A 21,271-nucleotide genomic window follows, 5' to 3' on the forward strand; every position below is an offset into this window, starting at 1 on the left:
AAGGATTGAATTTTTTTAGTGAAAGACAGTCTTGTTCAACTTTAATTTTGTGGGCTAAATCCAGAAAATGCTGGGTAAAATTTTAGAGACCATGTAAAGCAGGAAAGAAAGAATAGAATATTCTTTCCATGGTCTACAGTGTTTATTTGCAGTTTACAAGGTTTAAGTCCTATCAGAGGTTAAATGAAGAAGTGATTAAATTAAAATGTTCCAAATCCTTCTACATTAGTTCATGTGTTCACTCTTAAAGTTTGCAAACTCCTCTCCCTTTTGAGTGAGGTACATGCCCTTGGTTATAATGGCCTGTTGTGTGTCTTGAAAGCTGTTTTGCTGGCTTGTTGTCCCAACAAATACAGACTGAAACATCTGGGATTCAATGGTGTGGTTATTTCCTTAGTTATCAATGATTTCTCTGGAGGTGCTTCCATAGTACATTGTATTCCCAGCAGAGTGTCTTAACACTGGAATGAATCTGATGCCTGCATTTCTCTCAGGCATAGAGAAATCTGATTTTCTGGAGTGGTCAGTCATGGCAGGTTATGGTGGTATGCTGTAACAGGGCTTCAAGAATCTCTCAAATCTCTGTTGTTGGGCCAGGAGCCTGAAACCTCTGGGAACTCTGTACTATAGAGCAACTCTGTTTATAGGTCTTGGGCTGTTTCTCCTAAAAATCAAACTTCTCATGTTCAGGATGCTCTGTGGTTAAGGTAGTGTCAGTTCTAGCAGAAACATGTTCTGGTGTTTCCAGATACGTTCTTTCATTTTGTTATTTTTTCTTTGTCTAGTTTAAGTTGATTTCCCAAAGGAGAATAATTTGTAAAAAACACAGAATTCTAATCTTGGACCAGTTTGTCTAGTCAGTTGAAGAACTAGGAATGCCAACCATTTTCAGTTCTGTACCTGTCCTGTCTTCTTGACAAATCTTCCTCACCGAAGTGGAAAATTATGAATGGCTATAATATCAACCCAGGCTTATTCAAAGACTCAGGAATCTTTAGGAAACATTTCCCTTAATCCATGTAGTTGCAAATTGGTAATGAACATTGATCAGGGAGTTTTACAGGTTGGAAACAAAGTTTGTTGAATAGGAGCAGAAACAACTTTTGTCACGTCATGATTAAAGGCTTATTATTTAATATTGTGGTGATGGAGAAAAAAAGACTTAAATTTACTCTGTGAGCTATAAATGGGATATAAATATGAGGAAGGATGATGAGCTAAGAGCAGAGTATAGCTGAATATAACAATACTTCTCTCACTGTTGGTGTTAAGTCATACCAGGTTGTTGAAAGCAAATACGATTTTCCTATTTCCATTAAAAAAATTTCTGATTTGCTTGTTTTCTTTTGCTATTTTTCCCTCTTTTTGTAGGCTTATGAAATGAAACTAAGGAAGTGTGTCAATCCTTCTTCAGCTTTTTTATCTACCACGCTCCATAGTTTGGATAAAGTCTTGCATGGTGGAGTGCCTTGTGGATCCCTCACAGAGGTAAATTGTTTAATATATTTTACTTTAGTTGAGCATTCTACCTAGAAGTCAAAAGTCACAGATACGTTGGACTGTCTTGTGTCAGGTGCTTCAAACACTATAAAATACACAAAAATTTTTGAATGAGAACAGTCCTTGCCAAGTGCTTTTCTTTGTCTACTGTGGCAAATTGTCACAGCAGAGGAATAAAAATGAGACATGATGAAAATCTTACTATGAAGAAAATACTTTTGTTTTTTGCACCCTATAATCAAGGTAGATTGATTTTGATCTATGATAGAAATGACTTATGAAATCTAACGGTGATTTAAAACATGCTAGAGTTCAAGCAACACTGAGTTGAGACTAAACAGTTTCTGCTCTAGGATCTCTTATGTAATGAGGGGCTATTATTTTTTAAAGATTCTGAGTATTTCTTTTTGTGGACAATGGAATACACACCATACAGGTTACCATAAAAATGTTTAAGAATGCATCCATGAACTTAAATTGATCTGTCAGAATTAATATTTTCTTCATATCTAGACCTAGCTTTGTTGTCAATTTATTATAAGAAATTTGGAGCAGAAGAACTTAAGGTGAATACCACAAGTCTTTAAATTCTGGGAGAAACAACTTGCTATATTCTGTTTCTTTGAAGAAGAGCTGTTCCTATATAGTAGGAAGTATATGTAGTAGTGATATGTGTGGTCCTGAGATTGTACCTCTGCTGCTGTTGAGCATAGTGCCTTAGCAGGAGATGAGCTTTTGGTTCCTAAAAATATTTTCTTTATCAGCAAAGCAGTGGCTGGACTTGTCTTTTCTTATGGATTGTGGTTCATGTGGTCAGCTGATGAAATAGCACAGTCCATGTTTGAAAAGAGATGATGCATGCTTACAGCTACAATGTAGCTTTCCAGGAATTCTGTGTGGTCCACTAACCATTCCTCACTGGAGTCAGAGAATGGCTGTTCACATGCCTATGTTGCTTAAACTTCTGAATTGTGCTTCTTTAGCCGAAGTGGACTGCTGCAGAGGCAGGAGAAAGAAGTAGAATAGAGATGTGTCTTTTCTGTGATAGGATGATTTGTCCTTGATCTTGTGGCTGGCTCAGGAGTGGTGCCCAAATATTTGAAATACTGAATATGAATTTTTTTTTCTGCTAAAAAAACCAAGTGAATGTGATCCTTTTGGATTCTAAGAGCCACACAGTTAATTTACAAGGCTGCTGATAACAGTGTCATAAATATTTGTCTGTTCTTAATCCTAAATGGAGCTGTCACTCAGCAATCAGTGCAGTCTGTTTGATGTGTTCTTGCCTGAAGACCAGGTAGAATGGCTCTAGAGCAGTAATAGAATTCAGGCTTGCTGATTGCCATGTTCTTGGCATTGCTCCAGAGGGAGATCTGGGGAAAAACAGTGGTTAACATGCTGGGAGTTTTCGGGGAGTTTAGTTGACCTTTAAGCTTTATGTTGGCTAAGTTTTGTTTAAAAGTAAGCTCTGCAAGCAGTTGATCTCAAACTATGGATGTCAAATGTAATTCTCCTGAGATGATATAAAATAATGCTCTACAGGAAGTTAATGTAAGTGCTTAATTTTCCAGAGCTACATGTTTTGTACTACCTCTTAACCTGGTTAATTATCACAATACTCAATTTTAATATTCCCCCCCAGTGATTTCCTAAAATATTTAGCTCTTTAAATATAAGAAAACATCAGTAACTGTTGATAAACTGTACTTTAAGAATAGTCATGCTCCCTATGTACCATTGTATTTAAAGTTAGTTGGGGGGGAATGTACATATTCAAAGACAGGCCAAACTTTTATCTGAATGTAAATGAAAAGCACAGCACCAGGAAAGGTAAAATTATGCTTTTAATTTTTCTTCTAAAAAAAAGCATTTCAATGTGAATTTTTTTTTATTCTAAGATATTTTGGTTAAAAATGAGAAGACCTGCCTGGTGCAGTTCTCTACAGTGGGGGATCTCACCAAGGGAGGGAGGGAGATGTTGACATCTGTGCAAAACACGTAGTGGATGAGACCAGAACTGCAAGCACTGCGTCCTTCCACCTTGAGCTTGGTTGATGACTGATACATAACTATTTACTCAGAAATATTGTAGAGATAACTAGGTAGGATCCAGAAATTTGATGAATAACTCAAAAGTTAAGATGTGTCTGAGAAAAAATAAAATAGTGTATTGCTTTTTATTTGCCTTTTAGATACTCAGTGTGGAGAGCAATTACAGCACCTATTAGGGGTTTCTCAGCAAATGTAAAGGCAGATAACCATTAACTATACAGAAACTGGTTTTTTTTTCTTTTAAAGCCTGGTTCTTGGGATTTTTAAAAGCATTTTTGCAAGTGTCTTGAGATCTGAAGTAGTTTAAAAGGTTGGCAGCACTCTGAGTGTTCATCAGGATTATTAAATGAAATTTTAGTAGAAAGCTATCAAGTGCCTGCTGCCGCTGCTTTGATGCTGTGCTTCTGCTGCTTTTATGCTCTACTGCAGCTTGTGAACGTTTTCAGGTCTTTTTCTTTTCTTTTTTTGGATTCTAGTGATTTTAGGATTTAACAACTTTAATTTGCTTTTTTGCAATTCATTGGAGCATAGCTGACAAGTAGATTGTCTTCTAGTATTTTTGAATTAGACAGATATTTTAAGTCTGAGAGAAGTTCTCTTCAAAAGTATGCTGGATTCAGCATTTACTTCCTTATTGGTATGGCTAAATCATTGTCTTTCTGTTACTTTAGCCAGCAGTGAGGGTGGCTGGAAACTTGGAATTTGAGTACCTTATCAGAGGGATTAAGATTTGTGGTGGTATCTTCTACAGCCAAGACTTCTTGCTTTTTGAGTGCCAGAGGGATTTGATTTGCATTACACTGTCTCAGATCATTCTTTTTCCAAGCCACTATTAGGTTTTAAGTCGGAGACTAAATCATAGCTGAAATTCTGTGGTCAGAGCTTTTGGCCAAGTTTCATGATGAAAAATTAAAATAGTTACTTTTTTTGAATATTGAAGAGTTTAATCTTCTGGTAGATGAAGAAGAATTAGCTCGTTGTGATTTCATCCAAACCCTACAGGTGTGCCAGAGAAAATAATACATAACTCATTGAAAAATAATTTATCTCTGCCTAATAAAATATACTTTTAAAAACTGTTGGAGTCTTCATGTTTCTATCTAGGTGATTTTTTTTTCAGAGCAAATTTAGAGTAAAACAAACCAAAAAAACTTTTTGCTGACATTCAATTTACATTTATTAGAGGGATTTCAAGTAGGATTCTGTTGTTCTAAACACTTGCTGAAACAGTGCTAGCTACAATAAAATGTAGTTTTATAAAATTGTTCACTGTGGATTATTTAAAAGCCTGTTTTAAGGCGCTTTAAAGGACTGCGAATTAAACATGAAGTATTGTCTTTGGGAATAGAAATACTTTCTTGCTCCACTGGCTTGCTTCCTTGTGCTGGGTCGTACTGCAAGGTTCCCTCATTTTCTGATATGATGCTCATATCCTTGGACATTTTTATAGCATCTCTGCTGAATTAGCTTCTGTATCAGCCACTGAAATGGATGTTGGTTCCAGTGCAACTCCCAGGCAAGGCTAAAACTACAAATGTTTTTATGAATTATCCTCACAGTTGTCCAAACATTTTAATTTAACAGTCTGGATTGATATCCTTGCCTCATTCATTTCAAGTCTTCTTTTTAACAAGAAACAACTGGTGAGATTCATTGGCTATCACAGTCTAAGGAATGTGTATTGCCTCTGCACTTTTTATGTATGCTTTGGGTTCATATTAAATTGTAGCAGCTATTGCTGATATGATAGTTTGTAATTTATGTACACTGGCTGGGGAACAGATAATTGCATAAATATGACTGATTCCTGATCTGTAATTCACTAAATGCAGTGTGTGCTTCTAAACAAAAATCATCTAATGCTTCTCTTGCATTAAAGCTTCAAGTAGATTGATTGATATGGCTTGGCTTTCAGGCCTTGTTTAAAGACAAAAGTGATTAAAAGGATTTTAACCAACTTTAACTGTAGCTAATGTGATCCTTCAACATTTCCCTCTGTGCTTCAAGTCATGCTGCTGCTGCTTAAAAAAAACCCCATAGAAATACTGTAATATCTTGCAGTGGAAGAGTGTTTCTGCTTGAAACCAAACTACTGTGCATGTAGTCTCAAAAATCAGTTTGATTTTGAGTGTCTGTTGTAAAGTTTCTTTTTAAATTTAAAACAACAGCTCTGTATTTAGGCTTTTGTTCTGGCAGTAGTAGGTGTTTTGAGAAGGCATGCTTTGTTTTACAGTTCAACCTCCCTGGAGAGACTTGCTTTTACACCTTGCATTATTTGTTTGTTGCTACTGGCATCAGAATGAACCCATCACTGTGTTTTTACTGCCTAAAGTCACTTTGGTTTTGCTGTTTTTTGGCCCTCTTACTATTTAAGATTTCATCATATTCCTTCCCAGAAGTGGTGACAATGCGATATTGTATTTAAAGACCCTCTGTAGTAGTAATGAACTTACAATTATCTGAACACAGAGCCCAGCATTCAGATACAATCTCTGGAAGATCTGCAGTGGATAAAGAACAGCAGACTGCCATCTCTAGGAGAAAAATACTGCTCTTAGAAACTGGTGATCTCATCAAACAATGTGTTCTTTGGATCCTGGTGGTTTTTCTCTTCACACTGGAACCTTTTCATTTGAGCTGAGTCTGCTCTCTTTGAATGCTGCTTCACCACAGGGACTTTCAGTGAGCGCAGGTGGAAGCTTAGAACTGGGGAGCTGGTCTGGATCATTGCATGGTGTTGGTGTTGAAATATGGTAATAGGGAGTTAACACCAATGAAAAACCACACACTGCATACTGCAGTGTAGTCTCTGGGGCAGATAAAATCTGTCATGTATATATGTGGTTCATATTGACCATTCAGTCTTTATAAGCAATTATCCTTGTGATTTCTAGGAGACCTGGTTTAACCAAGGTAGTAATGATTCCTAAGGAGTTGTTTATGTCTGTGAGCTCTTTAGCTCTGGACTTTGTTTTCAGCTCTAAAAGCCATTGATGACAATGTCAACTGTGAATCTTCTAATTCTGCTCTATTTTAGAAGGTAGCACAGAGACAGATGGAAGAGAGCTAGGTGTCTCTAGGGAAGATCTTGTGAGATGAGGGGGAGAGTAGGCGACCTTAAATTTTAAAGGTAACAATGATGTCAAAGAAATAAAGTATAAGCATAATGCTGTGTCTGAAAAGCTTTTTATTCTTCAGGGGATGAGTTTGTCTGCAAGGTACAGATCCAAGAGTAACTGCAAGTTGGTCTTTGTGGGCTGTGTTGTGTCTTTTCATGGCTGTCTCCTCCTTTGGTAACTGGAAGAGCAGAATTGGAGGGACACTGGCTGATGTGACTGAAATAAGAGTAGAATTATGGTGATGAATGTTATGTTGCTAATCTTTTTTTTTTTTCCAGATAACTAGCCCACCAGGTTGTGGCAAAACTCAGTTTTGTATTATGGTGAGTGTTCTGGCTACACTGCCTGTAAGCATGGGAGGACTAGATGGGGCTGTTATATACATTGACACAGAGTCTGCATTCAGTGCTGAAAGGTAAGATGCAAAATTCTAAAATACACATAACTTCTTAGCACCTTTTCTCTTGGAACCTTCAATTATTTTTTGAGCAGTAATTGTGCACTTTTAAATACTGGTGGTAATTATTAAACATTCCTCTGGTATATGCAGCTATTCCGTAGACGATGAAATTAATTTAATAAAATGGTTTGCTCACCTTCCTAATTTGTATGATGTTGCAGATTCTGGTATGACAAGGTGAATGGCATGATTTTAAATTTATAAATGATCCTATCAGTTCTGTACCTGAAATCTTGCTTTGCAGTTTGGTTTGTGGAGTTAACAGGAAGTTAACTAGAGCATGTAAAGGCCCAGCATTTTGACTACAAAGGCAATGGAGGTTTTCCAGTGAACAGCGGGACTTGACATTGCCCGTTTTCCTTCAGATTTCCGTCCTGTTTCTGTTGAACGGGGCCTTGTATCCTCCTGCATTTCTGATTCTCTTCTGCATCTCCTATGTCCTTAGCAGCTATGCAGTACCATATTACCTTACTTCTGTAATGTTTCTGGTTCTTCTAATATTTCCTGCTTGGCCCATGCAGCTGAAAGGGCTCGGCTGTGCACTTCTGGTGTGTTCAAGTGCTGAATGGACAGGAGACACTCTGTGCCTTATTGCCTGAGAGTTACATGTGTGGGTTGCCACTCTTCCCATGTTAACTGGCTGATTAACTGTTGAAAAATCCAGCAGTGTAGCTCTAATTTACTTTGCTTAGTTACCAACTTTGCTAAACTTTGAGGCTTTGATGGTTTTGGGATTTCAGTTCCTGTGTCCCTGTTGTTTGGAATGAGCAAGTTCAAAAGTTATTAAGGGTCTGGGGAGGGACAAGAAGTAAAGTATTCTAATCCTTATTTGTGTAGAAAAATGGGCAGAAAGAGGTTCACTGAAATAATTCATATATTTCCAATGATTTAGTAGCTATAGCCATGGCATTAATCTGGAGCATCAGAGTAAATGTATGTCCATTGATTATTCATTTCAAGTTATCATGGATGAGAAGGTGGGATTTCTAACCCTGTTTTTTATCAAGGTAATTTCACAAAAGTTTAAAGTATAATATATTAAAGAAAAAAAGCTTCAAGCAATGGCTCTGCAAAATATGGTGCTTTCTCCTTACATACCACTTAAGTTTTGTTTCAGGTCCCTGAAATGTAAATAGTAAAAAAAGTAGGACCTAAAGAGTGCGTTAAGACTTGTCACTTAGAAATGAATGCTAAAGAAAAGGAAAGCAGATGCACATGAAAATGAAACTGCTGAAAATAGAATAGGACATAGAAAGCAAACATAGTGAAAATAATATTAAGGATAAGACTACTTATGTATTAAATCGTATTTAATATTGCTCAGTTGCAAATGATAAACACAGTTCCAGCAGACTGACTATACCTTATACTTTCTATGCTGCATCTTCTAAGGAGCTGAACCATCAGAGCCAGGGAGGTGCATATCCCCTTTTCCCAAGGTGTTTGGGAGCTGGAGCATTTTCCATTTGTGGAGAGACCGAGGTCTTGCTCAGTATAGCGGGGAGAAAGCATTGGGGTAATCTAACAGTGGCCTTCTCTTGCCAGTGAGGAGGCCTTAAGGAGATGGCACAGGGGTGTATGCTGGGAGACAGCAGGCATACATTGAGCTTCATTTCTGGGCTGATACATGGAGAAGATTTGCAATTCCTAACTGCCTTTGTGGTGAAAAAACTTCGCCCAGAGAGGTGGTGCTGCCACCTTGAAGACTTGTGAATTAGATAAAGACTCAAGTAACTTGTTCTGACTTCATAGCTGGCACTACTTTGAACAGAATGTTGCCTCAAAATCTCCTGAGTTCTCTTTCTAATCCAATTTTCCTTATGATTCTGCAATCCTGTATTATTAATAGATGGCAGGTAGAAGATACGTAGTTTTTATTGTTGCTCTCAACACTTAAGACAAATACTCATTTAATAGCACCTTAATTTAAAGGGCTTGATAGAGACATTTAGCTGGCACTATTTTTATTTAACATTCAAAAGTCTCTACAGAAAGTCTGAGAAGAGTGTTTGTATCCCTTCTGCTTTGTAGGGCTGAGAGTTGCTAAGCAATACAGGCTGTAATGCTGTGCTGCTTCTAGAAAGATACTGCATAAAGCTGGGTAATTTTATTTCTTGTGATGTAAACTCTGCCTGGCAGGTCTTACTTCAGGGAAGGGAACTTTGATTCCATGAACTTTCGCAGTCTCGTTATTCTCTAACATGACAGTTTAGTTCAGTGTAATAGCAAATACTTGGAAGAGTGATCAGAATTGAGGCTGGTCTTGTAAGATACGCCACGGGTTTCTGTAATTTATGTATTTTTCCCTTGTGTAAGAGAAAGCTGTAGAAGTGCAAGTGGTGTCTGTCATTCCACTTCACCAGAACATGGACAGTAGGACTGGTAGATGGAAAGGGCCATCGTAAGTCTGGAAATCAAAATTGTTGTAATCAGTTATATAGTAACCAGCTATTAACTGAAAACTTACTAGACTTTTTCAGAAAGTCTGAAAAGAATTTAAGTTGGCTTTTGTCACTAGTCATACTGCTGGTGAAAAACACTAGATACAGATTTCTGTGTACCAAAGCTGAGAAAAAACAGATTTATCTATCCCATGGGCTTCTGTCCTGATTGGAGAAAACATGTTCTGTGCAATTTTTGATCTCATCATGACAAAAGGCATTTAAATATTAAAGAACTTTAGCCTGCATGGAGCTCTGTAAATAGTGCTTCAATCTCAACATGTCGTTTTAGGTCAGTGTGTATAATGATGTTCTTTGTGATATGCATGGCTGTAAGAAAGCACAGTGGCATCTCGTTTCATGCAGGCTATTTAATGGCAGCTGTAGCGGGTTGGGTTTGTAACCGGGCGGAAACACCAGTTTAGTGTAGTGGTTTGGTTGAAAATACTCATTACTGTTTATCTTCTGTGAGATAAGAATTAGGAGAAATGCAAAGCAGGCACCAAACTTGAAAGAATATAAAGAAGTTTATTAACAGACCTAAAAGAAGGAAAAAAAATTATACCACCTTCAGAACTCTCCTCCTTCCCCCACCTTCCTCCCTTCTCCCACTGACAATGTGAAAAGACAACCCTTGAGATGTTCAGTCTGTTTACCACTTCCATAATAACCTTGTTCAGTCCATTTAGAAAGAGAAGTCTCATCTTGCTTGTGCTATGAAAACATTATCACAACGAGACAGCCGCCCACTTCCAAATATTGTTCAGTCCGTTTAGGAAGAGGAGTCTCTCTGCCTGCGTGTGAGTCCCTTCCGCCGACTTGCAGCTTTTCCCGCAACTGCTTTCGAGGGTCCACTCTTGAAGTTTTTTGGGGTACAATTTTAAGGTTGAACCGTTCAGAAACAAAAACAGAGGCCCTTCTCCTTCCCTGGGAGCAAAGGGTCTTCCTCATCTTCATCGTTAGGACTATCTCTGGGAGCATCTCTAGGGACTGAGGTTTCTCCTTTCCCATTTGGAGCAAAAGTCCTCATCTGGTCCATCTCTAGGGACTGAGGTTTTCTCCTTTCCCGTTTGGAGCAAAAGTCCTCATCTGGTCCATCTCTCCCTGTCCAAACTTCTCATGAAATTACAGCTGCGTCAGCATCTGCCTATCTCAGCGCAGGTGCTTTTGCTCACGAGTTGAACACTCCACCCCCCATATCTTCATGAAATTACAACGGGATACTCTGATATTCACAACAGAATTTCAGCTTTAAGCATCTCCTCTCTCTCTTCCCTCAGGTTTTCAGCTCTTCACAGCAATAAAAGGGTTAATCTCACCTCGGCCTTGCAGCTTTGCAGCTGGAATGTTGAATGTTTCTTATCGCAGTGGAGAGGGGGGAGAGCTGAGCCGCTCCGGCTGCCCACGGCAAGGCAGTGGGGGGGGGGGGGGTTCCACGGCTGGAACAGGTCCATGGCTTCAGGATGGCCGTGGCCCTCTGGCCCCCACACGGGGCCCGCAGCCACCTGTCCCAGCAGCGGAAACGAGAGAGAGCTTGGGGGGGAGTTTGTCTATTCTTAAATGTGGATCACAGAGGTGGTCACAACTTTAAGTGGCTTAAAGAATTGTCCATATTCAAACTGGCCAGCTGATAGGTTCTATCAGGTCCCAGAGGAAACTGTAAGCACCCCTCAGCAAGGACATCCCTTCCGGGACTGTGCTTGCTAACCTATGACAGCAGCTCACCATTGCCCTAATAGTCTACATGATTAATTGTACAGGTGAGCAGACAAAATTCTGTCTCTGGAAATTCTGCTGGACAAGTTTAGATGTGATAAGTGATGTACCTAATGAAGGAGATTCAGGCTATTGAAATGGTTTGCTCAGGGTAGGTATATTGACATTCAAGCTCAGTATTTCTATTTTTGAACCAAATAAAACTGATTTTAATTTTGTTTTCCCTAAAATGGCTTTAACTTTGTGTTTTAATGAAATGGGCCTAAATCAAAAGCATTGAGATAACTACCAAGTTGTGCCCACAAGTATAATCCACTAGATGCCACTCTTCTCAAGCTATAGGTGGTAGGATGTGTCTGTTTAAAATACAAACAATTAAGTATTTTTTGTTACTAAAAAATAAAATCTTCATTGTGGAAAAAATTTCTGTGTACAGATTGTAACTACAAGTTTCAAAGTGAAGTTCTTGGATTGTCTCTTTAAGGATCTAGGTGAAATTGTCTGGTGGTCAGAGGAGTGGAACTTCTTTCAAGTGATTTCTGAGGAGTTTATAGGCAGTCAGCATTTCTAAAATGCATACCATTTAGTTTCCTCAATGATTTTACGTAAAAAATATAATTTAACTGAAAACTGTTTAGTTTTACATCTGTATGAGAGATTTTTTCAAAGTCATAATTTGTGAATATGAACGTATTTTGACAACAAATAATAAATATCCAGTTTCCTCTGGCTTCTTTTGGTGTTATCACCTGTTATCTGATATACTTCCTTGGTCTACTCTGATAATAAGTAGTGGTATGCTTAGCAATTGTAATTCAAGGTTTTGAAGGGTTATGAATTTGCTAATAAGATAGTGGAGAACATTTATTCATGGAAGCCTGCATTCAGTTCTATCAGTAAAGGAGCCGCTTAAACTGTTCAGTCTTTTAGTTACATCATGTCTTGCTGTTTCGAGCTGTGGTATCTGAATGAATGCATGCTCAGTTGTAGATGCCTTGGCAGCTGGAGCCTCAGTCACCTTCTGACACAATGGTGTTTACTTTTTTGGTTTTTTTGTTGCGTTCTAACAAGTGTATTTTAATAAGATTTTACAAGCCCTTTTCATAAATAGGTCATATAAACCAGAAATGGTTATGGTGGAAGTCTCCCATCTAAATGACATTGTTCATGTTTTTAAGGAGATTATCTGTGAAAAGATTTTTACTTTGTCAGGCATATTTTCCATACGTGTACTGCATGCATAAATATTTGCAGTTGAGCTGGGCTCTGTTCTTTGCAGTCCTGCTTCCATGTTCGTTGGGTCTTCTAATGGTTCTTCTGCTTCTTAGCAGTTTGTTAAATTTCTGTGGTCACACAAAGCCAACTTTATGATTTCACTGCAAGATAAAGGTGAAAAGTAAGATGGTTAGAACTGGAGAGTACTTTTGTTGAAATGAAGTTAATATTTAGATAAAATAATTAGAATAGGAAAATGCTTGGTCATTGAGTAGAACCTCTGGTATAAAAGTTGAAGAACTTATTCAGTAACTAAACTTTGCAGTTTCCTTCTAGAGGAGATAGGCCCTTTCTTTGCATATGGACACGTGATGTCTTTCCCTAGTGTGCCATGGACTCAGCATCACTGGAAAGAGACCCTAACTGTTCTGACTTCCTCTGTTTCAGTCTGACTGATAAAGTATGCTTTTCCTTTTAAAAAGGTTTCCAGTCTTAGTTGGTATCTGCTTATGGCTCAGAGGTTTGCTGTATTGGCTTTCTGAATGCTTGGTGCCTTATGAGCCTGTATTATTCTTTGTGCAGTATTATGCCTTTTGTTTTTTGGGTGGTTTTTGTTTGCTTGTTTGTTTGTTTTAATAGATTGATTGAGATAGCAGCAAACAGATTCCCTGCTTATTTTGACTCGGATGAAAAGCTGTTCTGCATGACCCGTAGCATCCACCTGTACCGAGAGCTGACCTGCTGCAGTGTACTGAAGAGGTATTCTTTTCCATAGTTTAAAAAAAAAAGCAAAAAACCCACAATTTTGACTGGATTTTCTATATCAATATTTTTGTATATCAAGGTTTTGTAAAGAGTAATTAATTTATTTGAGACCTTTTCATGTGGATACCAGCATGGTGTCTAACAAAGTAACAGAAAGATTGACATTGCTCTTTTCATTTCATAACATGTGACTATTCCACTTGATGTTTTTTAATTTCTGATAGACAATTTCTATGTTATCTGATCCTTCTAAGTCTTTGAAGGGGAATGTTCAAGATACAGATATTCTCTTGGATTGTGGAGAGACCATACTATAAGAGTTACATTTTCCATGAAATAGAGTTTGTTCCTCCAAAGCAGTTTACTTCCAGGAAGATGGGGACTCCTCCAGCAGTGGAAGGGAGGAGTTGTTTAACGATCACCAGCCTGAGTGCTATTGTTGGCAGTGTTGTATTGTCATGTTGTTACCTTATGTTGATTTGTGAACAAATGTCACAATGAAAATTAATTAAGTTACATTTTAGCATCATGTTGTGTGTTTTATGTTAGTGGGAGAATTATTATAAGAATAGTTTCTTTCTAATACAGCTTTATCAGTGAACAGCTAGTAGCATATTAAAGAAACATGGAATGGCTTGGGTTGGAAAAGAGGTTTAAGATCACCTAGTTCCAAACCTCCCATCATAGGCAAGGATAGCATCCACTAGGTCAGGTTGTTAATGGCCCCGTCCAGCTTGGCACTGAACGTTTCCAGGGTTGGGGCATCCACAGCTTCTCTGGGCACCTTTGTGGGTGCCTCACTACCCACTGACTAAAGTATTTCTTCCTAACTTCTAACCTAAATCTCTCTTCTTTTGGTTTAAAACCATTTCCCCTTGTCCTATCATTATCTGCCCATGTAAAAAGTCAGTCTCCCTCCTACTTATAGATCCCTTTGAAGTACTGGAAGGCCACAGAGAGGCAGAGTTTCAATGTCCACTTTACTTGCTGTCTGCCATTCAGGAGTTGTGCAGCATAGTGTTGCTAACTAGAGGTCTTCCAAAAGTTTCTTTTGGAGAGATCCTGCCTTGGGCCCACTGAGCCTCAGATTTCTTTTCAAATCTCTTTAATACATGCAGATGTTAATGGAGGTGATGTGTGAGGAGGGAAAAAGAGGGACTGACTTTCAGCTTATGAAAGGAAACTTTATTTAAAAAAATTTCAGGGTTATAAAATGGTTCTATTGTGTATATAATGATATCAGTGACTTTTTTTTTTTTTTCAGGATTATGTCTTTGGAAGAAGAAATTATTTCAAAGAAAGTTAAACTCATAGTAATTGACTCTGTTGCTTCAGTTGTCAGAAAGGAGTTTGATACAAAACTCCAGGGCAATCTGGCAGAGAGAAGTAACTTTTTGACTAGAGGAGCATCAGTGTTGAAGTATTTGGCAGAGGAGTTCTCAATACCAGTAAGTTCTTCTTCCTTTTCTATGTTTTTGTCTTACAGTATTAAGTAATAAAATCAGAGGAGGAGGAAGATGACAGACGAAGACCAGACAATGATTCTAGTAGGAATCTTTAAGCAGGTTCCAGTTGGAATGTAATTAGGAAATGGAAGAACAGTAGTTGTTCTGCTTGGTGTGTTTCTTCTGTGATATTTTTAAAAATCTCTTAGAAATTATTTTTATTTTTTGTTAATTTGTAACTTTAAATAAGAAATTACAAGATTCCCCAGCTGTCTCTCAGTGCGTTGTTTTTGTTTTTTGGTTTTTTTTCCTTAAATCCTACATTTTGTTGCCGTTAAATACTGTTTATCCTGATGGTTCCTTTATACAGTACTGTATTGTCACTGTAACTAGTGTATACCCTGGGTAGCTGAAGATCTTTTTCTGCCTCTGTTTCTTTTACTTAAGTTAATAGAATCTCAAAAAGGCTTATGCTCTGGAACAGCATAAATTCCTTTTGTAGCTGATAATGTATGCTAACTTCTGCAGAAGGGAAGGTAACAGCTCAGCAAATCCTTGTCTGTGGACTTGCCCATAAAATGCAAAGGAAGACATGGACACGCAGTGCAACGACTGGGTAGACCTGACTGAAAAGTGCTTTAGAAGATGTAAACTGCATATGTGTTTGTGTGTGTGTTTATTACGTGATCCACAAAGGGTCATTGCAAAAGATACCATTGAAACTCAACTCTTTAAAGTATTTCCTGGTATGGGTAACTACTCATCACTCTAGTGTAAGGAGAAGCTGTGGTAAGAATGTGAGTAAGACTGGTGGGGCCTTTTTCACTCTGACGCTCCTGAGGTCACAGAAACTATCACATCAGAAGTAGGCTGATGTAACTTAAGAGGAATGGATTTCCTTCTGCTGCGTGACTTCAAGTGTTCTGATGGAGAAGATGAAACCCTGCCTAAGTGCCTTTAAAGTTCATGTACAAAAGATAGCATCCTAGTCAGTGCACCCAGTAATGTTTATACTGCTTTAAGAAGCCTGGAAAGAATTGTGTGTAAGCATGTACACTCTGATATTTTGAGAAAATATTATGCATTCCTTTGAGAAAGGGGAGAATTTTTATGAAAAGACACTATTTTTCTCTATTTCTCCATTTTCTTCTTCTTTAGACAGCCCCAGCCCCTCCTTCTGCCTTCACTGAAATGGTGAAGCTGAGCTGCATTTGAAGCTCTGACATTTCATGCTGCTGTCCTGCTTAGTCAGAGCAACAGTATTGATATGCACAAAAATCTTAGAATTGGACATTATGAAGTAGCCTAAGACTGTGATCCTAATTCTTCCTACATAAGAAGAATATAAAGCTCTTAACATTTAGAGGTTTCATTATGTTAAAGCTGACATGTTTGCTTTGAGACATTTTCGGTACCTGATGTTGAGATTGTTTCTCACTGTGAACACTTCAGCAAGGAGTTCTGGGATTTTTAGCAGGAACCTGTGCTTTGGTTACAGCCTCTGACTTTTTGAATTGGTTGATGAGATGTCTTACCTTTTAATTTAAATCTTTGAAGATCCGTGTAATTACATGTGATACACAAATACACAAATTGGAAACTTGTATGTTTTTAAAGCAACTATTGATTAGATTTTTCCAATTTATTTAATGCAAATGCACTCTGTTTTCGTTTATCATCTTTAGCAAGCATTGCTGGTTGGTTGGTTCTAGAGTATTTTAAATATTTGTTAAAATTTATGTTGCAAAATAAACTCTAGCAAGTATTAGTTAAGAATTCTAGGAGGGCTTGGGCTAGAGATTTGGGTTCTTGCAAACATGGATTCCTAAGCAAGACTGTCTGGCTAACATGCAAAATCCAGTGGTGGAGTGTGTTATGCATCAGCAACTGTTGGTGCAAACCATAAAATCAGTCTGCTGTTCCATATGTTGCATTAACTTCCCTTACAGAGTATCTGAGGTTCTCACTGTAAATAACTGTGTTGGAGTTATTTCAGATGTTTTTACTTACCTAGAAAATCATAAATATAAATTTCTACTTAAGGACATTAGTAAGGTTGCAAAGTGATTTAGATCACTAATAAATTGGACACATGAATATAATGCTTCATGGCACAATCAGTGCAGCTAAATACTAAATCGGGGAGCAATTAGGGAGACTCAAACTGAGGCTGATAGGATTTGAACTTGAAGTCAATCCTTTTGGCTGTAGCTAAAGGTCTGGTGAAAAACTTTGAGTAGTTGAACAAGGGAACTGGAAATTAGGAGATACCAGCTATAACTCTTAATGGAGCAGTACATCTGCTGTTGACAGTCCAGAGAGGGGGGTGAAAAATCAACTTCCAGAGAACAGCCTTGAAAATGAATGGGGGAGAGCAGTCTTAGTAAAGCTTCCTTTGTTTAGCTTAGCTAAGGAAATGTTAAGGGCTTCATTAGTCAATATGCATCTACTCGGCAAAGAGGTATTTGATAAAAGCTCTCTTTGGCTGACACAGGTGTACCACAGGTCTGTGGCTGGAAGCTGAATTAAGCAAGTTCAGACTTCAAATAAGGGGTGTGTTCTTACTGGACTAATTAACCATTGGAATGCATTACTAAACATAAATAGCTGCTTATCATGAGCATGTTTAAGTGGGCGTTCTTCCTCCATTTCCGAAAAGGGAAATGGGTTCAAACAGGGTTAAGTTTGTGGAAACCCTGTGCTACCATGTTATGCCATAGTTAAAAGGATTTTAATGCAGTTATTTTTGTTGGCATTATAAACTCTCTGTTTATAATTATGTGTTCGTGGTGTCAGGTTATTGAGTTTGATGTGCAAGAGTGGCTAGCAGTCATAGTTTTTACCAAACTCAAGGGGAGCTGTTCCAAACCCAGGTAGCTCTGTATGGTATGAAGTATTTGGAAAAAAAATTGACCTTGATTATACCAAAACTGATGGTAGTTGTTCATTAACCTTTCTACACCTCTATTTTCAGTTTGTAAAATGGGGCAGAACTGTTCATTGAGAAGATGCTGTGAGGATAGGGTCATTGCTAATAACAAAGAACTTGATACTGAGTCCAGGACAATATATAGATGCTCATTGGAAAGAAGCAGTTGCCATCCTCAGTGTAAAATTTAAAACGGTTGTAGTAAATGAAAACTTAATCTATGTCTTGAGATGAGAAAAAAATAATAAACATATTAATTGAATGGTCCCATCTTAGCCACTGAATGAAGCGAGTGAAAGTGGTTTGTGACTGTAATTTTTTACTTGACTGAATTTTTTGCTGTTGTAGGTTTTTTGTGTTTCTTTTTGTTGTTGTTTGTAAAGTACAAAGAAAAGCAAAAGGTTTTTTTTTTATATTTATGGACATTAGTAAAGCTTAAGTTGTTTCTTAAAAGTCAAGTAGGATGCCTGATCACCTTTTTTTATCTTTTCTTCCATGTAACTTAGCAGTAAGCCCAGGTTCATTCTAGGCATTTTAAGTGATGCCAGAGCAAGAGGCAGCACAAGGCTTAGATCACTTATGGCCGACTGACAGGTGACCTGGCATCCATACTGATGACTGAACAGTCTCTAAAGCTTTTGCCTCCATGGGGTACTATGTAGCATTGTCCCCTTTTTCTGGCACAGAGCTGAAACCAAAACATCCTTTTTTTCTCCCAGATTTGGTTGGAACTAGCCAGTGAGATCAAAAGCAATTCCTAGAAACTGAGAAGGACAGCTTGATTATCAATCAAACAAAATCCCCTTTTGTTTTGAAATCCAGTGGATATGCAAATCTATATGAAAAAATTACCTTTATCTGTTGATAGAGCATCTTGTAGTTGAGAGCATTTGGATCTGAATGTGTTCTCTTACAATGTGTTGATGCTGTCTACCAGATTACATTTAAGCAACAGTAATGAGTCCTGTATGTTTCCTGTCGAGCTTCCTGGCTTCCTTAACCTTCTGCAAAAGAAAGAAGGTAAAATGCACTTTGGATTTTCTTTCTTCTCTCCTTCTATATTCACAGGAAACTATATATTATTAGTAGGTGGTATTTGGTGAAAATAATTCAGGGTTCGTGCTAGTTAAGAGATGTCTCCTTTTCAGTAAAGAGCTAAAACTAAAACCCAATATGACTAGAATTGTTGTTGAGATTTAAATATTTACCTTATAAAATGAGTTATTCATAGACTCTGATTTTCAAGTCATTAATACTTGAGAAAATGTGTGAAGCTGGCTAGACATCTCCGTGAAAAAGTACTCCAGAAGCGGCAGTAGCAAAACCAGACTGCTTTAAGCATTCTTTTAAATGTCAAATTGAGACTGAAGATGAAATTTATTTTGGAAAACCCTAAGGCTAACCAAATTACAACACTTGCTGTCCTTTCTGCTTTTGTCTGGATTGTGTTCTTAGATCACTGAAGTGAACCTTTGTTATTTATGATCAATATGTTGGTTATTAGTACCAGCAAATGTATAATAGTATGATCTGGTTTTTTTTTATTTGTTCTTTCTGCAATTATGAAGTAACTTAGGATGAGAAACTTTAATCTCTCATGTGTGAATTTTTAGAGCAAATGAAAGACAAACCTTATGTAATTACTCCCCAATGCTTTCATTTTCTATGCTAAGTAAATTAACAGTAGTTCAAGAAGCCCACAAGTTCCACAGGTAATATTTCTCCCCCTTTAGAATTGACATGCTCCACTTAAAACGTAAAAATACACTTGATATTTATGATATGACAACAGATCTGTCACAGTCAATTTTCTTTTCACACTCTGATCTCATAGATTTTAGTTTCAGTGCTTCACAATCACTTATGCATTGTGCTACTTAAACTTACACCCAACATTTTCATTTACTTTAGAAAGCCAAATGTTTAGCTAAATTGTATTTGCCTTTAGGTCGAGTAAGTTTTTTCTTCTCAAAATCAGTTCATATGCAGAAATTACTTGACATCTGCAGTGCCTTTTCTGCTGTCTTTCGTTAAGTGTATTTACTTGTGTTGTCTCATCTTCCTGCAATAAAGTGTCTCAGAATGGAAGTGCTTCTGTTGGCACAGAGGGAATATTCATGCTGTTTTCTTTTTGTTTATAATCAAGTATTCCCATTTGGTCTCATTCTTGCTTCTTTTTGTTCTGTTTGCACATAGATCATTGTTGTCACCTCCTGTACTTTTGACATGTTGTTCTGATATTTGAAAATACTAGTTTAGGGAGTGCAAAACTAATTTCAAAATAAAAGATTTCTGAATTTCAATAAAAATTGTTTAGATCCCAGTTCCCTTTGAATTGGAAATAAATATGTAAAGAGTTTGGTACAAATGGATAGTTGATTTGTTGCTACATTGTGTAGCAACACTGTATGATGACTTTTCCAAAAATATGGGGATACATTAGACTTTCAGGTTACTTTGTCTGCATCTGGACTGTAAGCTGCTGAATGCAAGCTTGGTTTCTATATTTTGCTATTAAAAAGTATGTTTAGTACCAGTGTTACAGAAACAGTAATTGAATTATCTTTGCAGGTTGTTTAAATCTAGAATAAGCGAAACTTTACTTGAAAAAATTAGGGAACTACTTCCATTTTGAAGTTTTCTAAAAAGAGAAATCTCTTACAAGTTATACCACATTGAAACATGCATTTCTTTAACGAAGAGTTAACCTTAACAGAAGAAAATAATTTGGAATTGAGTTACCAGAACTTAACTAGCCATATATAGGCCAAATGTGGTTCAAACTTGTTTTTAGTGGTGAGAATTCAGTGGAAAGTATGGGTCCTTTTCTGTTAAGCTGCTGATATTTATGTATAGTGTCATGTCACTCAGGTTTTAAGCATATTTTGGGTTTATGTATGTATGTGAACTTGAATACCCTTTCCAACTGCTAATAGAAGCATCTTCATATTTCTACATAATCACACTGAACTCTTGGCCATCTGCTTGCTCAAGGTTTATGTAATGATGTAGTTCTCCTTTCAGTGTGGGGCTGCTACTTGTGTTGTTCCTCTCCTCCTCCCTTCATATGAGTAGCTTTCATACTTTTTTCCATTAAGTTTGTGTATTCCTCTAGGCAGCAGCATGAAAGTTAAAACAATGTGACTGGTTAGAAGACACAGTAGAGCACCTGAACCTGCAGAATTTTATTAAGATAATTAACCAGGTTCTTGGAGAAACTGAGTAGTCCTCCAATCAACTCAATAGGATGAAAAGATCCTAGTGTCTTATGCTAATCATTCTGTGAACATTACCCACAGAAGCATAAATATTTAGAATAATGTAGATATTGCACAATTTGCTGACTTTATTCTTCTGTATGAAACAAAGAATCTTTGAGTAGACCTGCCTTTGTTTTGAGCCATGGAAAACAGTAGTTAGTTTGTTTCATAAGTCAGGAAGATTACTTCCAAAACTAATTTTCTTGTAATAAAAAACAATTCTTGTTCTCTTCAAGATGTTTCACTTCCCCTGCACCAAAATTCATGTTGGTGTTCATGGCCTCATTAAATGGTGAACTGAACAACATTAGAAAATGGCATTCGTGCTAGCTGTATCAGAATTTTTGGTTTCAAACATATTCTTTTTTG

At 37.4% G+C, this 21,271-nt stretch overlaps 1 protein-coding gene across 3 annotated transcripts in view; it reads left to right on the top strand.

The window, feature by feature from the left end:
- RAD51B (RAD51 paralog B) overlaps positions 1 to 21,271 on the top strand; it is a 423,923-nt gene that overhangs the window by 44,573 nt on the left and 358,079 nt on the right. For all 3 annotated transcript variants that reach the window (XR_002273163.2, XM_020583651.2, XM_010390711.3), the window contains exons 4-7: positions 1,372 to 1,488; positions 6,950 to 7,086; positions 13,143 to 13,262; positions 14,533 to 14,716. Coding sequence is in view for 2 of the 3 variants with exons in the window: in XM_020583651.2 (XP_020439240.2) it covers positions 1,372 to 1,488; positions 6,950 to 7,086; positions 13,143 to 13,262; positions 14,533 to 14,716 (558 nt within the window). In the remaining variant the exon portion in view is untranslated. The remainder of the gene's footprint in view (positions 1 to 1,371; positions 1,489 to 6,949; positions 7,087 to 13,142; positions 13,263 to 14,532; positions 14,717 to 21,271) is intronic.

This window comes from Corvus cornix, chromosome 5, assembly GCF_000738735.6.
Source record: "Corvus cornix cornix isolate S_Up_H32 chromosome 5, ASM73873v5, whole genome shotgun sequence".
Taxonomy (NCBI): Eukaryota; Metazoa; Chordata; class Aves; order Passeriformes; family Corvidae; genus Corvus; species Corvus cornix.